Genomic DNA, 24,723 nt, shown 5'->3' with positions numbered 1-24,723 from the left:
TCTGCTCCTGGGGCCTGCAGCTCCTCAGCTCTGGGCCTAATTGACCAGGGTCCCCGTTACAGCCTCCCAAATTACCTTCTGCTCCCGTTCCAGACCATTTCTCACGACAGCCCCTTTCCTCTGCAGATACAGCTTTAGTTCTTCACAAGCGCAGGCGCCAAACACGCCTCCCACAGTCGTGGCATACATTTTCTGCTCTGCCCCAGACACTCTCCACTTCACTTCACCCCACCCACTCCTCACCTGGCCAACTCCTACTCGCCCTCCAAGTCTCAGCTTAGATGTCTGCTTAGAGAAGCCTCCCTGACCCTCAGGCTGGGTTGGGTACGCTTATGAGATGCTCCTGCCCTGCGCTTCCCCGGTTATAGTCTGTTTTCTCATCTGTTTTCCTACTGGCCAGTGAGTTTCCTCAGAGCAGGACTCTATTATTCATCGTTGTATCAACTGCATCTAATTTAGCGCAGTGCCTGGCACATTGGACGTACTCAACAAACCATCCTTGAGTGAGTGAATGGATCGATGGATGAATGGATGGATGGGTGGGTGGACAGGTGGGTGGGTGGATGGATGGATGGATGACTCTGGCAAGTCACTTTACCTCCACAGGCTTCAGTTTCCCCACAGCTGTGAAGTGCACACAATCACCCCTACTTGGCAGGGTGGCCAGGAGGCTTAGAGAGAATGTGTGCCGAATGCTCCCTAACAGTACCTAATACACAGCAGACATTTTGTGGATCAAAGCAATTATTAATATTTGGAATAGTAAAAAAACAGAAAGAAAAAAAAAAAGGAGGGGAGGGGAGAAATTGAAGGAGACTCTGCCCTGAACCTGGGATGATCTCTCCCACTCACATTTACCGTTTACACGTGGAAGATGGCTTTAACGATCATGAGAAAACTATCATTCTTATTTAAAAATAACAACAGCACCTTCCGTGTGCCAGGCCAGAAACAGGAGGCCCCTGGGGAGGCGGTGGGCAGCCTCTAAATCTCAGCCAGAGGATGTGAGGCCAAGGCCAAAGTCAGAGCCGTGGGCATTGCCCCTGCGTCTGGAGAGCAGTCATAATGGGCACAGCTGGTTCCAAACTCTTTACTCATAGGTGAAAACTTGTCTAAGAGGTCATTAATTCTCTCTGTAATTAATGTAAAAACTGCAGGGGTTTGTATTAATGGAAAAGTAAGCTCAAGCGTCAAGCTGATAATATTGATAATGTGTGCTTTTAATTATATACTGCAGATAACTATAAATTCAGTTGCTGCGCTAATAAAATGTGAAAATTCCCAAAGCACCCAAGAACTTGGTAGCAGCTGGTACCATGAGTAGCATTTATGCCAGTTGTTCTGAGGCTATGAAAATCACCACACACTGGTAGCAATGGTAATATTCACTGTGCACTTAAAAGCTGTTCTGGCATTTAAAGGGGGGAATTATTTCAATAAAATAGGGTGTTTTGAGGCAAGAGCATGGAACTTGAAAGCACAGTGAGGAAAGGTCAACTTGCATTAGAGTAGGAGCAGAAGTCTTGATGGATGGGCAACCCTAACCACCATGGGCTCTGAGCAGACTGTCCCCGCCCCAGGCGCTGACCTCACTTGCGTACCCAGAAAACTGCTCACCGTGAAAAGTATTTGACCTCTCTCTCCTCATCCACTTCTAAGGGAACGGACTCCCACCGACAGCCCCTTGCTGTCTTGTGTTACCACAAGCTGGACAGAAACACTGTAGTCATAGGGGATGGACGCTTAGGCTAGAAGGTCACGTAGCCTGCGGGTTGGCAGTCAGAGCAGGTCGTGGGAAAGCAGAGGAGGCTAGTCCAGAGAGACGAGTCAGTGACAAAGAGATGACAGGGACCAAGCAAGCCATGAGATACATAGACGAGACATGGGCCTGGGAGGTGCAGAGAGCGAGAGAGAGAAATCTTGGTCCTTGACTTCGTGGTCCTGCTTCCAGTTGGTGTGAGGCCTGGCTATATATACACTTCATTTCTCAGATTCTGTGAGAGGTAGTCTCACAATAGTCCCCCCCCCCCACCACCACTCTTTATTCTGGAGCAAGTTTGAGTGGGTTTCTGTTCCCTGCAACAAAATGTACCCAGACTAAGATAAGGGAAAATTGGGGATATAAGTGCAGGGCTTGCATAAGCCAGACCGCATAGGGAACATTATGCAGGGAGGGGGGAATGCAATTATAAAGTGTTTGTCATTGCTCCCTCATTTCCTGACACTTGCTACCCCAGACACACGCTACAGCCACGCACTCACACACGCTGACATTCAGTGGCGCGCGGAAACAAAGGCAGCGATGGCTGGATATGCCGGGATGCAGACACCCAGACGCACATGGCCACGTGCCAGCACCCCTGTGCTCTCCACACCCGCATGGACACGGAACCGGGTGGCACACAGGAGCGCGCCGACACGCGTGAACACGGTGGCACGGCCCGCGAGGCTCGGGGCAGGAGGCGAGGCTTGGCTGGGCTCTGTGCAGCCTCCCGCCCCAGCTGCCAAATGACTCATCCCCAGGGCTGCTAATTAAAGCCAGGACAGAGGGGACAGAGGCAAGGGGAGGGGAAGAGAGAGAAGGCAAGTTTATTTTGGTGCCAACCAGGCACACAGCCAGCTCAGGGGTCACCCACTTCCTGGGGCTGGGCCAGGCAGAGGGAGGGGAACGCAAAACAGGAAGGGAGGGAAGACCCTCTTACCCCTTCTTGTCCCTCAGGAGCTTCCAGGAATGGCACCTCCTTTGGGAAAATTACCCAACATCCCCCCCCCATCCTCCTCTATCCCACTGTCGTTCCAGCTCTACCCACTCCCGACTCTCGTCCTTACAACTGGCTTCTCCTCTTCAGCACGCTCCCATATGGGCTTGCCAGAGCCGGCTCATTGGTGTCTGTACCCCGCTTTTGTCCTGCCACCCCCACCCCTGACAGACCACCCAACACAGGTCTAGTACACCTGTCCATGTGCTTCTGGAATACAGTCGGGTTGACTCCAGTATAGTGTGGGGACGGCAACTCTGATGGTCTGAATGCCTATCCTAGTTCTCCTGCAGCGTAAATAATTTCAGCTCCCATTAGTCTCCTCACCGGTAAAATGACAAGAATATACAGCCGCCAGCATTATTATGGAGATTAAATGAGAAAGTATAGGTAAAGTGGCCAGCAGGGTGCCCGGCATATGACAGCTTCAGCGACAGCACTCACTGAGTGCTGCTGCTCCTGACACCCCACCTCAGGCCTGGGGGAGCGGCAATGACACAGAGCCAGGCTCCAGGCCCGGTTCTGCCACGCAGTGCCCGGGGAACCTCAAACAAAGTCACATAAGCTCACAGAGCACTGCCTCATAGGCAAAAGGGGACTCGTGATGTGACGCCAGAGAGCTACTGTAAAGATTTGAGCCTGTCAAGCATCCCGGGTGGAGCCCAGCCCTTAGAAGCTGCCAGATAAATGGCAGCAAGGAGGAGCTCAGACCTTTGGGGCCAGAGCATCCCAGGAGGGAGGAAGCAGGCGGGGTGGACCAGGGCAGCCAGGGAAGGCTTCCCAGAGTGAGCAGGACTGGAGTTGGGCCCCCAGAGCCAGAAAGCATTCAGCAGACACTAAGTGACAGGGTTCCAGGCACAGGACGTGTTGGGAACAGGGAGCTGGGCAGGGCGGGCAAGCAGGTTACGCCACCGAACAGGAGGTGGACGCAGCATGGGAGGGAAGACAGACAAGCTGGCTTGCCTCCAGGGACTGGTGGCGTCTCAGACATGTGGCCGCGGGAGCCTCGGAAGGTCCATGAGGTCTCAGCCACCCCAGATTGCCAGGAGGTCAAAGCAAGGAAGAATCTTGGAGATTATCTAATGCAAACTCTCGTCGGACAGATGGGGGCACTGAGGCCCAGAGTGGGAGGCCTCCTCTGGGAACCGAGCCAGCAGGGGCTCCTCCTCCCACTTCTCCTCCCCGCGGCCGTTGCCATGGGGACATCCCTGGCTCTGCGGGTGTCAGTGGCTCCCCCCACCTCCTCCCTCCTTCCCTAGCAACAGGCCACCTCCTCGGCTCTCATCCTTGCGTGCCTGGCAACCCCAGCCTGGTCCCCAAGGCCCCCTAGTTTCAGCCTGGCCCTCCCTACCGCGGCAGGGCCTCCAAACCTAGGATCCCCCGGCTTCTGGCTTCTGGGGGCAGAGGTATCGGCCCCTCCGACCTCTGGGGGGGCATCTCCACATTCCTCAAGCTTGACTAACCAGTAAAAGACAATGGGTAGAGGAGGGCAGAGGGCACTATCCTGTATTGAGCACTATTATATGCTGAACACTGTTTTACTTTCATTTCTCTCATCTAACCCAGAGAAGTCAGAATTGTTGTCCCCATTTCACCAATGAGGAAGCCAAGGATCAGAGAAGTTCAGGGACTTTGCAGAGAGCGCACAGCTAGGAGGCAGGCTCCGCTGAGAGCCATGCTTTGTGAACTTGAGCCACTGCCCTCTGCGGACCTCGGTTTCAAGTGCCTGTAGGCTTGACAACTTCTCACAAATCCACAGGAAGTCCGGGCACCTTCCTCTGCCCACAGCCCTCGCACAACACCAGCTGTTCAGCTCTAATTAGACTCCACACTTCCTCTGGCACCCCATACTTAGAAGCCCTCAGGCCCCGCTGGTTTTCGATCTACTGACCCTGCTCCCTCCTTGCTGTTTTGCTGCCACAATAGCCAAGGCCTAGCCCCTCTCCTTGGCGGGTCTTCTCCCCACCTAAACCTTTCCCTTTTACACACACAGACACACAATGTTTACTAGATGAGGACACTGGGGGCTCCAAGGGAATGAACAGATTTGTCCAAAGTCACATAACTAGAAAGTGACCTGGCCAGAAATGGAGCCCTTTGCCCGGATCCAGTCACTGCCCTTGCTACCCTGCAGAGCCCAGTCTCTCTCTTCCAGCCTTCCCTGGCTCCCACCGATGACAGACGGTATCTGACCAGCCCCTGTCCGTGTTCGCAACTTTAACATTAGCTCTTTTCCTGCCCAGATCTGTTTCAACCCAACCCACTGCGCCCACTCTGATCCTGTCCTTGCTTCTGATGCACGCTGGTCCCACTTGCAGGGATGTCAAACCCCGCCCCCCAACCCCCCCACCGCCGCCACCATGCAGAGTCAGCCTGTCAGTCCTCCACAGCCCGGATCAGATTCTGCCTTCTCCAGGAAGCTCTCCCGGACCCCTCACTGAAGTAAGCTCAAGAATCTATGTGCGGTCCTGGGAGCATCCCCACATGGCCCCACCCCAGCCCTGGTTCCAAGGTCCGGGGTCTTCCCACCACGTTTGGCAGATCTTGCCCCACAGGTGCTATGCTTTAGGACCCTCCCACAGCCCGGTGTGACCCTTGCTTCTCAACTGCTGAGTCCTCAAGACCCCCGTAGCCTCCTGGACTGTGGGCCCAGGACAGATGTCGGGAAGCATGTCTTAGTAAAACAAATGCTGGCTTTGGAACCAGACAGCACAAGGTATGAGTCAGGGTGATGCCACCCTGACCTCTTGCTCTTCTTTCGTCGGGCAAGGCGCTGACCCTCTGGGGCACCTCATTTTCCTCATCTGTAAATCAGGGATCCCAATCCCCATCTAACAGGGCTGTTGTGAGCATTAAATAAGATCATGTTCAGAGTTCTTAATATGTGAGAAGCAAATGATAGCCGCTATTATTACTAATATTAGGATGATGATGAGGAGGATTATTATTATCTGCAAGGCTGTCAAGAGCCCCCGCAGTGGCAGTGTGGGCAGGGCTCTGGGCTTGGTGCCAGGCAGACCTGGGTTTGAATCCTGGCCCAGCCATCTATCTCTTCATTGCGTGGCTGTGGGCAAAACCCATAACCAGCCCAAGCTTCAGTTTCTTCAACTGTAAAACAGCGATGGTAAGGCCAGCCCAGGTTCCACCTACAAGGTCACTGGGAGGATCAAACAAAAGAAAGTCCCTGACAACTTCTGTAAGTTGTAAAGGCCCAAGGCATGTCATCATGACTTACGATTATGAGCAGTAGTAAATACCCCAAGCTCTAGGTCCCAGGAACTTCCCTGCTGGGGAGAGCTGGGAGCTGGAGATGCCTTTGATCAGGTTCCTTGACGAGTAGCAGGGCTATCAGTGGGGAGGCCTGTGGGCCTGTGCTCAGAGCCATGCCCCGTTGCCTTTCTCCAAACCCGAAGTGGGACAGTAGGATCTGTGTCCTTTGCTAGACTAGTACCTTCCTAAATGCTAGGACAGGCTGTGCCCATGCCTTACTCCTTGGCTGCATGCTGGGACTAATTGCATCTTGTCACATACTCTTTGCCGGGACGCTGGGCCTGACTGCCTCCATCACAGTCCCCTGCTTTCCCGCATGGCCACAGCCCCTACCTTGGCCCTAGGCATCAGCAGGCTGATCCCACGGCCCCTGCCTGGGATGCCAGGACACGGTGTGTCCCATTACACACTCCCGGCCATATGCTGGGATCCTCAGCTCCCCTTCCCACATCCACTGCCTGAATGGCAGGACCCGGGCTGCTGCATACGGTTGGGTAAGTTGTGCCCTGCGCAAGGGTTCACAGCCAAGAGGCCACAAACGGGGGCTGACATGCAACCTGTGCTCTGCTCACTGAGCCGGGAACCCTGGTGAGAGGCCACAGTATCCGTGTAGGAAGGACACATTCCTCCCACTGATCCGCTCAGTGGATTCCACCCTTCCCAAAGGCACCATGTATGCTAGCTAGGCACCGGGCAGCCCTGGCTGGGACACAGTGTACCCATCCCATGCCTCGGTTGCCTGGGCCCCTCTCTTCTCAGAGGCCCACTGCATCGCCCCTGGCCTAGATGCTAAGACTGAATGGGCCCTAGCCTGAGTCCCCCATCATTCCCATTTAGACCCTGTCCTTGATACTTGTGTCTTCACGAGGCCTCTGATGGGCTAAGGCCTGGGAAAGGTACAAAGAGCCCCTGTGTTTACCCCAGTTTTACTCCCACCTCCCCAAGTGGCAGATTGCTCACACCGTGACAACTTACTGAAGCTTGTAAGCCCTTTTTAGCAAGCACATAAATAAGAAATGTGCCCTTGTCACCATAATGTGTGTTTCTAATGTGTAGAATGTGTCACATCGAAAGTCCACCCGGATCCCACTACTCAGGGCCAGCGCAGTTCGGGGTGGAGCACCAACACTAGACCAGGGAAGCCCTGCTTCTCTCATGCCCCCTTCTCCTGAAAGAAGGCGGAGAAGGTCCCAGGTCCGGAGCGAGCCTCTCTGTGGCTTGGCTTTCCCATCAGGGCAGCAACCATGAGCCCCTTTGAGGTTCAGCCCAGCCCAGAGGAGCTAGGGTCAGAGAGACTGAGGAACAGTTTTCAACCTCCTGCCCACGCCTGCCACACTCACCCCAGCCCTCCCACTTGGCTCCATACCTGCTCCTAATACCAATGGGACAAAACCCCTGGGGTTGACCCCCGCCCCTGCCCGTGGATTCCCCACGTAACAAACCAGAGGGCCCCACCCCAGTCCCTGTCCCGTCTCCCAACTGCTACTAGAGAAAGGGGGTACTGACCTGACTGTCCTGGAATTCTCACCGTCAGATCTGAAAGGGAAACAGAAGAAAAAACCCAACAATCAGCCATATGCTCTCCATGCTTCTTCTCCCTGTGCCCTATGCAATGGCCTTGCGGCCCAACACATGTCACGAACGTGAGGGGTAGGGTGTTTCATGCAGAGAAGAGCCAGCGCGGAGGTTGGGAGATGGTGAAGGACCTGGCCGGGTTGTTGGGAAAGGGAGGGGGACAGTGTGGCTGGGGTGGACCGAGCAAGGAGAGGAGTGGTAGGCGGTGAGGTCAGAGAGGTGCCAGGAACCAACCATGTGGGGCCTGGTGGCTCAGGAGGGAGAAGTGAGGCCCAAACCCAAGTGGCTGAGAGGCAGCCTGCAGCTGTGGGCCAGGGCACAGCCGAAGCTTTAAACACAGAGAGACCTAGCCTGGGAAATTGGTTCTGCCACATACCAGCCCTGTGACCCAAGCAAGCCCCTTCCCTTCTCAGGACCTGAGCCTCAGTCTCCCCACTTGGAACCCAAGGCCAATCCTGGCAGGGCTGTTGGGATGATTAAGCCCTTCGGAACCCAGCAGACAAATGCCAGGTATTATTAACAACATAGAAAAGGCTTTGCCAATTGCCTGGCTCAACCTGCTTATTTTCTAGATGAAGAGAAAGAGGCTGAGGGGGTAAGTGAGTCAGCTGCTGGGCTCCTTTCTACTACATTGGTCTGCCTTCTTCATTGTGAGGCCCCCTCAGAGGTGAAGGAAGGGCGAGAGAAGAGAATGGAGTGGAGGACAGCTTTGAAGGAACTGAGGGGATGAGCGAAATCTGAACCACACCCCTCTGGTTGCTTCTCTTCAGACGGGTGTGTATGGTGGGTTGGGGGGGGGAGGATTGGGACAGTGGAGCCCGTGCCTTGGGGGTGGGGAAGGGGAGGAAGAAGGACCAGGGAACTTGGAAGAAGTGGGAAAGTGTGGGAAGCCGCCTTTCTCATCCCCTTTGTCTTCTTCCTCCTCCTTTACACCCCTCCCCACTCCCCGCCCGCCTTTGCCCTGCGGAGAAGACAGAGATAACACGTCATGGGCTCTGTCCTTAGGTGAGGGAACCAAGACTCAACCTCAGTGAGAGGAGCATCATCTACATTGGGTGCAAAATGATAGAGGGATGCACAGGGAGGGGAGGTGGACCTCAGCAGGGAGTATTTGTTAGAAGAGTGAATGGAGCCCTCACGGGTGAAGGGGGGCAGGCAAGCATCAGGGTGCTGGAGCTCTAACTGGGTGAGTAAAGCCCTCCCAGTTCTTTTTTTTTTTTTTTTTTAAGATTTCATTTATTCATTTGAGACAGAGAGATAGAGAGAGAGAGAGAGAGAGAGCATGAGCAGGGGGGAGAGGCAGAGGGAGAAGGAGAAGCAGACTCCCCGGACTTCCCACTAAGCCTGGAGCTGGACGTGGGGCTCGATCCCAAGACCTGGAGATCATGACCTGAGCCAAAGGCAGATGCTTAACCATCTGAGCCACCCAGGCGCCCAGTTCTGCTACTTACTAGCCACATAATCCTGGGGAAGGCACTCCCCTATGCCCAGCCTCAGCTTTTTCACTTGGAAAATGGGGTGGGGGAGAGTCAGGTGGCTGTGAGGCTCCACCCAGCACAGTGTCCGCGTGGCACATGATGCGTGTTCAGCCAAGGACGGTGGCACTAACCTTTAGCCTTCACAGCCCCCTAAAGGGACAGAGGACCAGGGCCACAGAGCACCTTTTCACATTAAAACTTTCCATCTCACTCTGCAGCAGCAAAATTGCTTCTGAGACTCGGCCCAATTATTCACAGGTGCCAGGTGGGAGGGGTCTGACTTCAACGACTCCCCACCTGCCAACAGAATTGAGGCCAAGCCCCTCAGCCACTCTCCCTGACACTAATCCTCTGCTCCAGGCAGGCTCGTCTTCTCGCCACACCCCCACCCCATCCCCAACCCCCAGCACACACTTAATCAGACCCAGACCTGGGAATACGAACCTTCCAGGAGCTCACGGGCTGGCCCCCTTGCCCCAATCTACTTGAGAGCATCAGCCACCTATATAATCATCTCCATCATCATGTGACTGATCACTGAGCCCCTGCTATGCACCAGGCACAGTGTCAGGCTCTTTCCTTACGTTATTTACTTTGGTCCTGCAATGTGGGAACTGCTCATCCAATTTTAAGATGACGAAACTGAGACTCAGAGAGGTGGAAATGATTTGCCACGCATCATACAAGTAGGGGAGCTTGGCATGAAGCCCAAATCTTGTGCTCTTACCACCACCCTCCACTGTACCAGGGTTCAGTGCTGGGCACATATGCACGGTTAAGGTGAGTTCCCTTATCCTACTTCCCTAATGTCAAGACAGACTCTTCCTCTCTAGGGTTCTTTGTTCTGAGAGGTTATCACATATGCACCTCTGCTCCAAAAGCATTTCTCTCTTTTTTTAAGATTTTATATATTTATTTGAGAGAGGGAGAGCACAAGTGGGTGGGGCGAGGGAAGAGGGAGAGGGAGAAGCAGACTCCCTGCTGAGCTGGGAGCCCAACGCAGGGCTTGGGTGGGGGAGCGGGGCTCGGGGCTCCATCCCAGGACCCTGAGATCCTGACCTGAGCCGAAGGCAGACGCTTAACCGACTGAGCCACCCAGGCGCCCCTCCAAAAGCATTTCTATATGATGTGTTACGGTCCTCAAGACGGCAGCTAAGGGAGCAAAAGAGCTCCAAGCCATGATGCGGAATGAATTAACCAGTTCTCCTCACTGTGGACTGATTCTTACTAGTTTGAGAGTATATGGCATCATGTGACCCTCAATGTAGGGGTGCATCCCACCTCAGAGGTTTACAGCCCCTTATGCACTTAGTATATTATTAATTATGTGTAGATAACAATCATCACTATTGCTGCGCTTTACCTCTTTGGGGCTAATGCCCTGCCTAATGATCAGTCTACCTCTTACTCCATGGAGCTGAGCCACCATTCTTTGGGAGGCAGCACAGACTTGGATAAGTCACTGCTGTCTGGACCTTGGTTCCTCATCTATAAACAATGGGGCTATGCGAGTTGAGTTCCAGGCAATCTTCAGGCCCTAAAATATTTCGTTTCTTCAGAATGCCAGTTTCTCTTTTGTATCAACTGGGTTCAGCTGCCTACATAGAGACCCAAAGACCCAGGGTACCAGGCCTCCCTTTATCAGTCCATATCAGGAGAAGAGATCCATCTCTCCTGCTACTCCCACAGCCTTCTCCTAATGAAAGGCCACTTAGGACCCCAGGGTTCTCAAAAGGTTTAGCGGGGCCAATTCCTATCCTCAGGAGTGGTTCTCAATAAACAGTAACTTATTGAAGCCTGCGAGTACAGTGACCACATTTTCTGAACCAAAAACTTGGCTATGTAATCTGACCTAGGATTTTAAGTCATCTCTACCCCCAATGTGGGGCTCAAACTCACGACCCCGAGATCAAGAGTCTCATGCTCTTCTGACTGAGCCCACCAGGAGCCCCTGACCAAAGATTTTGACCCTGCTGCTTCCAGGTACAAGAAGCAATCTGGCAGATGGGACAATAAATGGCAAAGTATTGAAAGTTCCTGAACCTTTGGGGGACTTAGGGGGATAACAGGGCAGAATAATGGAAAAGAAGGTAAGCCCTTGAGTTGCCATGTTCGGGTTTCTACCCTTGCCTCCTGACTGGTTCCCTGCCTCTGAGTTTGGTCCTCTGAGCCACCTGTAAACAGTATCTGGGGAAACAATAAGGTGTCTCACCCCAAGAACCTGGAATTAGATAAACAAGACCACCCTCTGAGAGCTAAACTAATAAACATAAAATACATCAGAAATGACACATGCAAAGTTACCCGAAAGAGACAGGTCCTCGAGTCAGGATTTGAGTTGAGTAACATGTCTAAAAATTCAGGTGTCCAACAGAGAGGAGAAATCTACCATGGATGTAGATTTTTTTTTTTTTAAAAGGAGGCTTGAAGGAGGGGCGCCTGGGTGGCATAATTGGTTAAGCGACTGCCTTCAGCTCAGGTCAGGATCCCGGAGTCCTGGGATCCAGCCCCGCATCGGGCTCCCTGCTCATCAAAGAGTCTGCTCCTCCCCCTGCTCATGCTCTCTCTCAAATAAATAAATAAAATCTTAAAAAAAAAAAAGGAGGCTTGAAGACAACTGTGAACAGGGCTCCTTCCAGCAGTGCCCTGAGGAGAAAGAGGTTGGTACCCTGGCCCAGGGATCTCACAGGTCTCTCAAAAAGCTGAGAACCAGCCCTGGGGCAGTCAGGCACCCTCTCTTCTAGGCATCACCTTGTCTAACTGCAAGTCTCTTCAATGGGGAACCCCCTTCTCACTGCTAAAGGAACATCTCTAAAAGGCAAATCAGCTGACGTGGTTCTCCTGACTTCCTGCCTGTCCAGCCCAAACTCTCCAAAGCTCTCCATCTCACTCTGCCCTCCCATCGACTTTTCTAGCACATCAGGCATTTGCTACCTGGAAAACTCCTGCCCCTCTTTAGGTCTTTTAATTGTATTAAAGTGATATGTGAAATAGTTTTAAAAGTCAAATTGTAGGGGCACCTGGGTGGCTCAGTTGTTAAGCGTCTGCCTTCGGCTCAGGTCATGATCCCAGGGTCCTGGGATCGAGCCCCGAATTGGGCTCCCTGCTCTGCCGGAAGCCTGCTTCTCCCTCTCCCACTCCCCCTGCTTGTGTTCCCTCTCCCACTCCCCCTGCTTGTGTTCCCTCTCCCGCTGTGTCTCTCTCTGTCAGATGAATAAATAAAATCTTTAAAAAAATAAAGTCAAATTGTAAAAGGATCTCAACAGAATGAAACTCCTTTTCAACATTATTTTTTTGAGTTCACTTTCAGATTTCTAAAGTATATGTTCATATTATATTGCTAATCTCTTGTGAAATTTATTTTCTTGTGTGTCCTTTTACAATTTTTTTTTTTTTTGCCAAAGTAATACATGTATGTAGATTTTCAAGTTACAGGGACTTCGAGAATTATAACAGAAAGCTCAAATTCCCCACCCTACCCCCTTCCTACACCCAACCCCCACTCTGAGAGACAAACCCTCTTCAACTCTTTAAACTGCTTGTTCAGGTATTTGCCTCCTCATTTCTAAAGAACCCATGCAGGACACCTGGGTGGCTCAGTTCCTTAAAAGTGCCTGCCTTTGGCTCAGGTCATGATCTCAGGGTCCTGGGGTCGAGTCCCTCATCAGGTTCCTCTGCCCCTCCGCTCCCCTTCCCTCCCCTCCCCTCCCCTGCTCCTGCTCGCCATAGCATATGCTGTAACTACATTTCCCTTCCCATACAACTTTTCCTTTTCCCTGGTGTTGATGGTGTTGATGGTGATGATGACTTTGCTTGCTTAGTTTTCTTCATATCTATGATCGGTTCTCCCCAAACTCTGTCAGGAGTGCATTTCTCCTCTCAATGTGTTTTTGACACCTCAGATAATCCATCAGATTTTCTTTTTCTTTTTTTTTTTTCCTTTCGAGACATTGTCCTGACTGCAATTCAGGCTGGGCGCTCTCTAGACCTGCATAAGGGTGCACAGAGGATCTTGTCCCCGCCCCGTCACTCTGGGATTTCTTCCACCTCTCTTCTGTGTTGGATTTCCTGTTTTCTAGATCCCTTGGCCTTTTTTCCGACTTTATGTCCACATTTTGCTGGAGCACATTCTCCAGCGCTCCCCCTGAGAAAAGAGGCCTGGGACACCAAATCTTTAGACCTCATCTCTCTGAAAATGTCTTCCTTACACCCTCCGCCTTGACTGATAATTCAACTGAGTATAGACTTCTAGAGGTTGGAAATTATGTTCACTCAGAATTTTGAGAACACTGCTCCACTGTTTCCTAGCTTCCAGTGTTGCTGTTGAGAAATCCAATGCCATTCACTTTCTTGACCCTTTGTTCATGAAATGTTGTTTTTTTTTTTTCCTGGAACCTTTCAGGATCTTCTCGTTATCCCTGGTATTCTGGAATTCCACAGGGATACCTTGGTGTGGGTCTTTTTATCATCTATTTTGCTGGTTACTCAGTGTGATTTTCATTCCTTCAGTTCTGGGACATGTTCTTGTATTTTGGCTTTGATCACTTCCTTCCTGCTGTTTCCTCCACTCTCTATTTCTGGAACTCCTGTTGTTGGATGTTGGAGTTCCTCAACTGATCCTCCAATTCTCTCATCTTTTCTCTTCTGTTGTCTATTTCTTCGTCTTGTTATTCTGCTTCCTAGGATATTTTGTCTCCTTTTATTTTCTAATCCCTCTCGCTGAAATCTTTGACTCTCACTATCTTTAATTTCCCAGGTTTCTTCTCCTCCCTCCTGACCTCTGTTCCTTCCAAATTCCTTTGTTTTCTGTTTGTTTGCTTGCTTTTTTGGTCACTCTTATAGGTTCAAATACCCTTGTACTATCTGATCATCTCTAGCTACCTAAGGCTTACCGGTGGGGTGTCTGTGTGTGTGTGTGTGTGTGTGTGTGTGTGTGTGTGTGTGTTAAATGTCAGTTGTACTGAGGTTTAATGTACATAAAATCAAATATACCTATCTTAAGGGTCCTTGGCTGGTGATCCTTGGCGATTGGTTCCCATGACACTAACAAGCAGATGGGAAGCTCTGTGTATAGACGGAACTTGCCAAGTAGTCGGCTTCACTACAGTTGCTGGGCTGAAGCCTGTTCTTTTGTTGAAAGATTCCCACATGTCATCATTTGGAGGCCTTTTTCTAGAGCCTTTCAGTTTCCTCAGAGAAGACTACTTTGTTCTCTTGTATGCTCCTGACTTTGGTGTCCTGGCAGTAGGAGAGTGGTGGGAGGTTGGCGTCCCACTGTTTTAGGATGGAGATCCCTTTGCTTATAACCCTGTTTCATCCCACCCTTCATTGCGCCTGGTATCCCCAAGCCCAGGGCTTCTTAACTTCAATTTCTCCAAAGAATCAACCCCCATCTGCAGAGATGGGGCTTGGTGGTGGGGGGGGGAGGTTCCTCACTAGATGGTGCCAGGGCGGGGACGAGAGGGTCTGTTCACAGACTTTCAATATTCTCCCTGTTTTCAATTCCACACCTCACCCAGCCTTCTGTGGTTCCTAGCACCTCTGAATCCTAAGCATTTCTGGGGCTCTCTGGGCGTAATGATTTACTTCTGGTCAGCATCCCGGACCCTGTGTGTTTCTACCTTTTTTATTTCTTTACTCATATTTCAGTTGGATTTGGGGAAGCAGCAGAGATAAATAAGTTTATTCAACTCATTATGTTTAAGAGGAAGTTCCTCTTCTTACTGCAGCCAACTCCTATTCATATTCCGTGACTCATTTAGACAAGACCTCCTCCAGAAAGCTTATCTTAATGTCTCTAGGCTGGATGAGGAGGCCCTCCTCTGTTCTCCCGCAGTGTCCCTTTCTTGCTTCCATCACAGCCCCGATCAAACTGTTCTGAAAGTGTCCATTTCCATGCCCGACTCTCCCTATAGATTGGGAGCCCCTGGCGGTCTGGGGCTGTGACTTAGTCACGCCTGCCCCCCCCAAGATCTCGGGTTCTGGCCCAAAGAGGTACAGAGCCACTATGCAGTGATAGAATGAATGAATAAATGAATGACTACCAGAATGAATCAGACCATCCAGAAAGGGAAATAAGCTGAAGACGATTGTTTCTCTCCAAAGCCAGTTCCCTAAAAGCCGCAAGTTCCCTAAAAGCTATATGTGCTCACTTGCCCACTGCAGCATGATCTAAAGCCGTGGAAAAACGGGCCCAGCTTCTATGCCCTACATTCAAAGGATGATTAAGTACATTATGGTATATCAGTTCCTGTTAAAAATAATGCTCGTGAAGAATATGCAATTACATGGGGGAAACGCTCAAGTGAAAGGAAGCAAGAAAAACTTGTATGTGCTGTATCATTTCAGCTATATGAAAAGAATAAAAAGAACAAGGGAAATACACCAAATGCTCGCAGTGGCCGCCTTTGTGTGCTGTAATTAAGGGTAATGTTTTTCTCCTCTACTTTTCCGAGTTCTTCGACATTTTCTAATGCAAGAATGCATTAAAGGTCTAATTTTAAAAAAGGCTCCTAAGAAACGAAGGTAAATGTCCTGAGAATGCTCTGGAGAAAACACTGTGAGGGGTACCTAAGAGTCTGTGTGCAGGCCCAACAGTGCTTGCTGGGAAGGCTCTGTTCTCCACCATCCAGAGGCCTTGAAGACTCAGGCCCACAGAACACCAACCCCTCTCACTGCAAAAGCAGGACCTAGCTCAGGAAGCCAAAGGAAGAGGATCTTGGAGTCTAGCTTCTTACAAATCGCAACACCACAGGCCATACTGGGAAACAGAGGCCCCTACACTGGGCCCCAAACTTCAGATGCCCCTCTCCATGAGGTAAAGGGTCTGTGGGGCCAAGGGAATATGACCATCAGGATCTTTGGTCCTCTGTCTTCTAGACTGCACTCCAGGTACCCAGAACCCCAGAATTCCCTGCCTGTATCTCTTGAGCTTATTTGCAAGAATTGTGTGGTCTTATCCAGGTCCATCTGCTAGGCCCAACAGGTGGCCAAGGGAAAGTTGGAGGGAGGCAGGGCTTTGATGTGGCCTGGAGTGTCCACATACATCTCAAGGTTCTATATGAACCACAGGTGGGAGGAGAAGGGGGTAGGGCCAAGGTACCTCAGCTGGTACCTTGCCTGGGCCCTGCAGAAGTAGAGGTAGGCAAGTCCATAGGTCCTTAGGCCTCAGGGTTTATAAAAAGGCCTAACACTGAGAGGTGGACAGATCTGCGTTCAAATCCACTTATTTGCTGTGTGACCACGAATGAGTCCCTTCCTTTCTCTGAACCTCAGTTTCCCCAACTATAAAATAGGTATAGTAATTCCAACCTTAGAGGGTTGTGGTGAGGCTTGCTGGGGACAGAATGGCCTAGTGGTTATGAGCACAGGCTTTGGGTCAGATAGGCCTAGGCCTCAATCACAGCTCTGCCCCTCGTAACTATGTGATTTACATCTGTAAGGCTCAGTTTGCTCCTCAGTATAATGGAGATAACAATAATATTAATCCAATAGAGTTGTTGGAAGGATTGTGGTTGTAAAGAATATGTAATAACATTGGAAAATGCTTAAATGAGGAAAGGCTGCTTAATAATCGTTGTGCAAATATTGGTTATGGTGGAGTTGGCGGGGCCTTCTGTACTCCCCCGTCCCCCCCAAAGCCCAGCTTTATTCTTTGCCATAGCCCTGACAACTATAGGACATATTCTGTATCTTCTTGTTTCTTTTCTGCCCCTGCCCCCTGACATACACACACTAGAATATCAGCTCCGCAGGGCAGAGATTTTATCTGTTTTGTTCACTGTGTCCAAGTACCTAGAACAAGGTGAACAGAGAAGATGTTCTTCTACAGTTAAGTAGATAATCTGCTACTTAGGGGTAAAAAGGCATTCTTGGCTAATAAAATAGCCAGAATATAGGCACTGGGTCACGAAGAAGTCCACTATGCTTAGGGAACCCTAGACAGTTCAATCCAACTTGCGTACTGGTCAGAAAGGGAAGACCGTGGCTAGAGAGATGAGTGGAGCCATGGCCTGGCCAAAAGGGGCACACAAGAGCTTTCCTAGACCACAAATGGTGTAAAGACTTACATGTGATGATGGCCAGGGAATGGAAAAGCCCTCGGGGAGAGGCAAAGATACCTTTCAAGTTCAAGAGCCACCTAAATCATGACAATGTGAAAAGTGACTGTAAAAACCTTTTGAAAGATAATTCAGCTGGAGAAGAAGACTCCTGCCTAGGGGACCCATCTGAGCCCAGAATCAGACCTAGAAACGACACAGAGGCAGGTAGAGAGGTCAGGAGGATGACAGAATGGTGACATGCAAGAAAATCTCATAAAGGTTAATAAGAGAGAACAACCAGATGAATCACTGGACAAATCAGAAAGCTTGTTGGATAATGAAACCACTTTCAGCAATGGATCCACCTGACGTCGAAGGCCGAGATGGTGGCAGGGATGCAAAACGAAGGCCATGGCAATTACGGCGGCCAGTTATCCTTTTGCTGGTGATTACTCTTCCCACGGTCCTTGATCACCACTACTCATTGAACAAGTTCTGGGAGGCCAAGGATGCTGAGGATGATGATGAAGATGGCTGCATACTTCAGAGGAAATATTTGGCAATCACTTTTTAAATTTCTTCCTTGGGAAATAACGAGGCAAGTGCCACTTCACATTTTTATTTTAAAAAGAAGACAGGCAGAGACTACAACAAAGAGCCTTGAATACCAGGCAACAATGTATTGTCCTATAATTTCTGGGGAGCACTTGGGGGGCTCAGCCCTAGGACTGATAAGGTCAAATGCTGCTTCCCCAAACCTCATGCTCCTTCCTGTCAAGCAGGCTTTATTTGGTCTTTAGCATATTTTGCCTTCTAGTAATCCAAAAAGAATCAAGTGACTATTTATTAAGCACCTACGATGGTTCGGGGCTTGTGTTAGGTTCTTGACAGCTGGGCGAGATGGTTATTCTTCTTGCCATTGTATAGATGTGAATACTCAGGCTCAGGGCAGCGATGTGATTTGCCTAGAGTTACACAGCTAATGAGCAGTAGAGCTGAGATTCAAGTCTGGGTTGGTCTGACTTTAAAACCAATGCTTTTAACTGCTACAGCTGTGGTTTCCTTCTGTCATGTCAGAGCCAAGTGGCACTTCATCTCCCATACCAGCCTGTGAGCTTGGCCTCTCTCCCTTACCTGGCTCCAATCTCCCCTACACACAGTGCAGCCCAAGCCGCCCAAGCCCGCCCCCCCGGCCCCCTGCCAGTGAGCATTCGGGGGTGGGGGGGATGAGCTTCTGGAAGAAACAATCATTCAAGGTCAGAGGGGGAGCACCAAAAAGGGAAGGTGGGGTTAGGCACAGGTATTGCAGCCCAGATCAGCTCAGCATTATGCCAAAAAAAAAAAAAAAAAGAAGGGGGAGAGAGGGGCGCCTGGGTGGCTCAGTCGTTAAGCGTCTGCCTTCGGCTCAGGTCATGATCCCAGGGTCCTGGGATCGAGCCCCGCATCGGGCTCCCTGCTTGGCCAGGAGCCTGCTTCTCCCTCTCCCACTCCGCCTGCTTGTGTTCCCTCTCTAGCTGTCTCTCTCTCTCTGTCAAATAAAATAAAATCTTTAAAAAAAAAAAAAAAAAAAAAAAAAAAAAAAAAAGAAGGGGGAGAGAGAGAGAAAAGGAAAATGGAACTGGTTCTCTCCAGCCCTCCCTTCCTGCCTCCCTCTGCTAGAGGCAGAGGGATGGAGGTTCAGCCATGATGGGGAGGAGAGTGGGTGGGAGGGGGAGCAGCTTAGAGCAGCTCCCTGTTGCAGAAGCCTCAGCTCAGCCTCAAAGCCCCCTCCTGCACGCTAGGGGCCCATCTCTGGCCTACCTGCTCCCACTGCCTAAGCAAAGGAGGCTGGGCTGCGCTCCCAGGAGCCCACTAAAATGAATGTAAAAAATAAAATAAGGTATGAAGTCATAACAGTGAAGGGGATGGAAGAGAGCAGTATCAATGGATGAGAGACTTCAACAAATTTCTGGAAGCCAAAACAACAACAAAAACAACAACAACAACAACAAAGAGAAGAGTGTTCATAGTTGAAGGAGAGCCAGGGACACCACTCAGGGGGTTGCAGCCAGGGTGGGAGCCAGTCGGGCCAGCAGAGGCCCAGAGAGACTCCAGACTCAGAGATGGTAGGTACGAGGAAGGGCAGAAATGATCAGGATCTGAAAACGGGGGGCGGGGGGGGGGGATATGCTGAAGGTAAGTACATGAAATTCTCCCCTGCTCCTCTAATCCCCAAATCCAGAATCCAAGCTGCCTGGTATGGCAAAATATCAGAGAGCTCCTGGCTAAGGGAATTAAACTATCTGGGATGAATTAGGGTACCCAGGGGCATGCTGGTGTACCCAGAATGAAGTGCTTTTCATTCGGGAATTTAGGGGGCACCCATTATAACAGCCAGCCCCCTGGAGGCTCACCTAAAATAAAGCCAGCAAGTGGACAAGCCAGCCTGGATATACAGACATCTCCATCAGACTTTCTCCTAACTCACTCAGAAACTATAAAATAGAAAGTATGAGAGAAAAGATAGGCAGCCTCGAGGATCAATCCGGGTAGTTCCACATCTAACTAGCGGACATTCCAGAAAGAGGAAACAGAGAAAACGAAGGGGAGGAAACTACCAAAGAAATTATGTAAGAAAAGATAAAAGGCATCCGATGGAATGGACTGACTGAGTACCAGGTCGGGTGAATGGAAAACAGACCTTGAACTGATTACATAGGTTACATAGGTGGTTACAGAGCTGGTTACATAGGTGTGTTTGGCTTGTAAAAATTGACCAAGCTATTCATTTGTGATATGAGCACTTTTCTGTAGGCATATTATATATATTTTAGTGTGATGTTTTTTTAAAAAAAACCCTTCTTCTAGAAATCGCCAAGCCGGGGCGCCTAGGTGGCTCAGTTGGTTGAGCAACTGCCTTCAGCTCAGGTCATGATTCTGGACTCCCGGGATCGAGTCCCACATCGGGCTCCCTGCTCAGCGGGGGGTCTGCTTCTCCCTCTGACCCTTCCCCTCTCATGCTCTCTGTCTCCCATTCTCTCTCTCAGATAAATAAATAAAATCTTTAAAAAAAAAAAAAAAGAAAGAAATCGCCAAGCCAATTGTCCCCAGAAGATATGCTATGATTCTCCTGCAGTTTCAAGGAACTACACACAACAGTAACGACACAAGTGAGCACGCGAGCAAACAAGGTAGAAAGAAAGTCCTGGTCCCAAATATAAAACCAAGTAAACAGTGGTATGATTTTGAACCATGTCGCAGAGCATAAGAACGGAAAACTCACTTGCTCTTGACGCTAGGAAACCTTCCTGGGAGTACAGAGGTTGCGACAGTGGACCATGGAAGCTGAGGTGCAATTATAGTCATAAGCACATAAACACAGCGTATTGGTGGTCAACTTTTAAAACCAATTTGTCTTGATAAAGCACCGAAGACCTAATGATTATAGGATGCAAATGCAATCAACCTTGCGGAATGCAAAAGTACGGAGCACAGAATGTGGGAGGTGCAAGGGTGGAGGAGAGGTGGAGGGAAGGATGAGACCCTAATAACTAGGTCTTAACAGACCGAGCGGTGAAGAGATACTGTGGAAAATGGATGGAATAGGAAACCGCAGTTTAAAACACCACTTAATAAAGTTACAAAGGTAACTAACAGAGGAACCAAAGTGGTAATGTAACTATCACAATCTGAGAGGGAGAGAAAGAGTCAGGTGTTGTAAATAAGCTAAATCCTCATTTGTCCTAGTAGAAAGAAGTCAGTAGATAATGTTTAAAGTTGATAAATGAAGGGTGCCTGGGTGGCTCAGCTGGTTAAGCGTCTGCCTTCCGCTCAGGTCATGATCCTGGGGTCCTGGGATGGAGTACTGCATCCGGGCTTCCTACTCAGCAGGGAGTCTGCTTCTCCCTCTGACCCTCCCCCTGCTTGTGATCTCCCTCTCTTTCTCACGCGCTCTCTCTAATAAATAAATAAAATGTTTAAAAAAGATAAAGTTGATAAATGAAGAAATAACCATTGAAGCATGTTATCTAGAGATATGAAATCGCCACCAGAAAACCTAAATGGTAAAAGCAGTCACCTCTGGGGGCCAGAAAGGGGGGGGACAGGGAGACATCAGCTTTTTACTACATAGGTCTTTGTGTACTCATTGCCTTTTTTTTTTTTAAAGATTTTATTTTTAAGTAATCTCTCTGCCCAACGTGGGGCTCGAACCCAACAACCCCCGAGATCAGGAGTCATATGCTCTACTGCCTGAGCCAGTCTGGCGCCCCATTGTTTGCCTTTTTAAAATATGTATATGTACCGCTTTAATTTAATTTTAAAAAACAAGTCCCTCCTCTTTCTTTGGACCTCAGTCTCCTGCATGGGACAGACAAAAGAGGGAGGGTGATGATTCCACGTGATGTGAGGTCCTGTTCTCCAATGCCGGCTTCTTTTTAGAGCAGGAATGAGACAGGCAAGTGAAGGGCTGATGCCCCCCCAACTAACACCTCAACTCCTTCTGGAACCTCAGTAGTCCGTGAGGATGCCTTCTCAGCTGCCCCAGCCAGCACTGCCCTCCGGTCCCCTTCCAGCCCCACCATCACCCGTCCGGCCTCCCCAGCCTTCCATTCATTTGACTATTTACACCCGTTAGTTATTTATACCTGCCTGAGTCACAAAGGATTTGAGGTGGCTTACTCCAATAACACAGATAAAGAAAGAATAAAAAAATGAACTAGAAAATAGGAGCTCAGAAAAAGAGATCAACAAAGATGCTCAAACTGTATTTCAAATTGGCTGGTAGCCGCGGAAGAAGAACGAGATACAATGAGCCATGATAGCCTCATATTAGGAAGGAGGAAATACACCCATTCTCAGGGGATGCAAATCTTTGCCAGGCACAGAATTTTGCAATTCACCGTCCATGGGAGATTTCATGAAGGAGAAAGAAAGTTTTGTTTTTTAAACTTAATTTGTCCTACTTTAATGATGTGTTATCCAGATTCTTGGATGAGTTATCTCCTATAAAAACTAAAGAATCTCAGGTAACACCATGATTATAAAAATGAGGTATAAGAGGGGTACCTGGGTGGCTCAGTTGGTTAAGCGTCTGCCTTCAGCTCCGGTCATGATCCTGGGGTCCTGGGATCGAGCCCCACATGGGGTTCCCTGCTCAGCGGGGAGTCTGCTTCTCCCTCTCCCTCCCCCCACCAACTTGTTCTCTCTCTCTCTCTCAAATGAATAAATAAAATCTTTTTAAAAATACAAAAAAAAAAAAGAAATTAAGGTATAAGAGCATGTGCTTTGGCACAATCTTGGATTATTTCATAGGTTGTCTTCCCCTGGAAATGACTATTAAGCACCTACAAGTATCAGGGAACGCCATTCAAATGATCTCGGTTAATCCTGATGACATAGCTGAGGTCCTCCAGTGGGTTGGGGCACAGCGGAGATTCAAACTCAGGTCTGTCTGCTGGTAGCCACACTTGCGGTGAGCACAGCATAGCGTATAAACTTGTGGAGTCACCGTGTCCTACACGTGAAAACGAATGTAACACTGTGTGTCCACTGCATTCAAAACAAAACAAAGCAGAGACAAACTTAGGTCTGTCTGTCTCCAAAGCTCATTCTTTGTGTATCATACGGTGGGGCCTCAAAACCAAGGCATCCGGGCTGGAGATGCTCTGCCCAAGGCAATGGGCACACAAGTGATGACAGACGCAAGCCCGCCCTCTTCCATGAAGACAGAAAAAAGAGGGATGGACGACAGGCCTGGCTCTCAGGCGGAAAACTGCTTCTGAGCTGCCTGTTACATTAAATGAGGACCCCGAAGGCAGAGGAGAGCGGCAGGAAAAAAGGTGGGCCTGGGTGGAGAAAGGGAAAAATCTGTGTCCCCTCCCTCACTGTGAATCTAGAAGATCGGGTTTCTGAGGGGCTGAGCCAGACAAAGCGGAGGGTCTGTCTGCCATGGAAGCAAGAGACCCTTTCTTTGGGTGATGCCTCCTCTTCATGGCTTCCTCCCCAGCAAGTCACCAAACCTCCTTGAGCCCCGGTTTTCTCATCTGTAGGACACAAAGACAATGAGCCTTGCAACCTTCCCAGGATCTCAAGGCATAAAATTGCACACTTAAGGAATGGTCCTTTGACCACTGGCATTAACACTGACGTGACTCTCCTGCTCACACATCAAGCGGCCTCGGACAAGTCCTTTCTCTCTGGGCCTCAGCCTTCTCATCTGTGAAATGAACAGCTTGAGCAGGATGATTTTTAAGGGTCCTTCTAGCTCCAAGTTTCTTGGCTTCTATGCTGGGATTATTGAAATCCGCCTGGTTGTGAAGGAGCCCCAGCAGTCGGCTGCACACCCCTTCGCCACAGCACTTGCCAAAGTGTTGTCACCGTCTTTCTCCTCCAGTAGATTATCTCTACTCCCCACTGCCCGAGATCAGGCCTTATCATCTCTCATCTACACTGTCACACTAGCCTCCTCACTGGATGCCCTCCAATCTGTCTTCCAAACTGTCCACTCGTGGGATCTCTCCAAAACATGGCTCTTGACACATCACCCCGTACTCTAAAATGAGCACCTCTTTCCTCAACCTAAAACCCTATCTTGGCTCCCAATATCCAACGGAATAAAGCTCCTTATCCTGCTATTCAAGTGTCCTCCTGATCTGGGCTGGCTGACTCTTCAGACCCTCCTCCAGACCCTTCCCGCCTCGCAGTTTGTGCTTTAGTTTGTACTGACCTCATAAAAGTGTTCCCCCACACACACACACACACCTTGCTGGTTCCATGTCTCTGCACATTCACTCATGCAGTCCCTCTGCCTTAGCCTCCCTTTTGCTCTCCATTTCCACCAACCCACCTACCATCCTTCTTCATCTAACTCACTCCTACTCATCCCCCAAGTCTCAGCTCAGGCATCGCCTCCTCCAGGAAGCTCTCCCCGACGGTCTAGGTAGATGTCCCTCCTTTGGGCACCCACAGCCCCCTGTGTTCCCCTCTGGCCCAGCACACAGGGAACCCCAGTACCTTCATCTTCGCTACCCAACTGAGAATGCCGTGAAGCCGGGAGCTGCATAATAGTAACCACGGAACTTCCCGCCTGCAGTAGGACAAGGCGTGGCACGTACGAGGCCCGCAATACTCACTGGACTGACCTCTCTTTCAGAAACGCGGTGAGCTCCCACATGGCCTCTCCCTCTGGCTCTTCTGCAGCACAGAGTTTGGCAAAGTTATTAATAAAAATAATGCTTATTCCTAAGTAAGCAGACACTGTGTGCTAAACACTTCACCTATGTCATCTTATTTAATTTGCACGACGATCATGAGAAGATTTATAACCATTTAGGAATTGGCCAGCCTATCAGATGGACAACTGCCTCCCTCCCAGTGTTTATAAGGGAATTTGGGGGAGAGAATACAATTTAGGTAGTTTTCATCACGGATATGATGACAATGATTCTAAAGTGTCTACCGAGAGGAAAATATTGGCTTTATTCAGGTGAGTGCAGCATCCTGGAATCCAGTAGGAAATCACAGGGCCCAGACATGCGGTCATATTCTCCCTTTAAAAGGGCATAAAAATCACATAGCTACAAAGAAATGCACTGATATTAGGGAAATGATACATATCAG

At 49.8% G+C, this 24,723-nt stretch overlaps 1 protein-coding gene across 3 annotated transcripts in view; it reads right to left on the bottom strand.

Moving 5' to 3' along the window:
- LOC118553205 (IQ motif and SEC7 domain-containing protein 2) overlaps nt 1-24,723 on the bottom strand; it is an 84,377-nt gene that overhangs the window by 43,970 nt on the left and 15,684 nt on the right. For all 3 annotated transcript variants that reach the window (XM_078063856.1, XM_078063857.1, XM_036120179.2), the window contains exon 2: nt 7,536-7,565. In XM_078063856.1, the coding sequence (XP_077919982.1) occupies nt 7,536-7,565 (30 nt within the window). The remainder of the gene's footprint in view (nt 1-7,535; nt 7,566-24,723) is intronic.

This window comes from Halichoerus grypus, chromosome X (assembly GCF_964656455.1).
Source record: "Halichoerus grypus chromosome X, mHalGry1.hap1.1, whole genome shotgun sequence".
Taxonomy (NCBI): domain Eukaryota; kingdom Metazoa; phylum Chordata; class Mammalia; order Carnivora; family Phocidae; genus Halichoerus; species Halichoerus grypus.
This window is presented reverse-complemented; position numbering and strand designations above follow the sequence as displayed.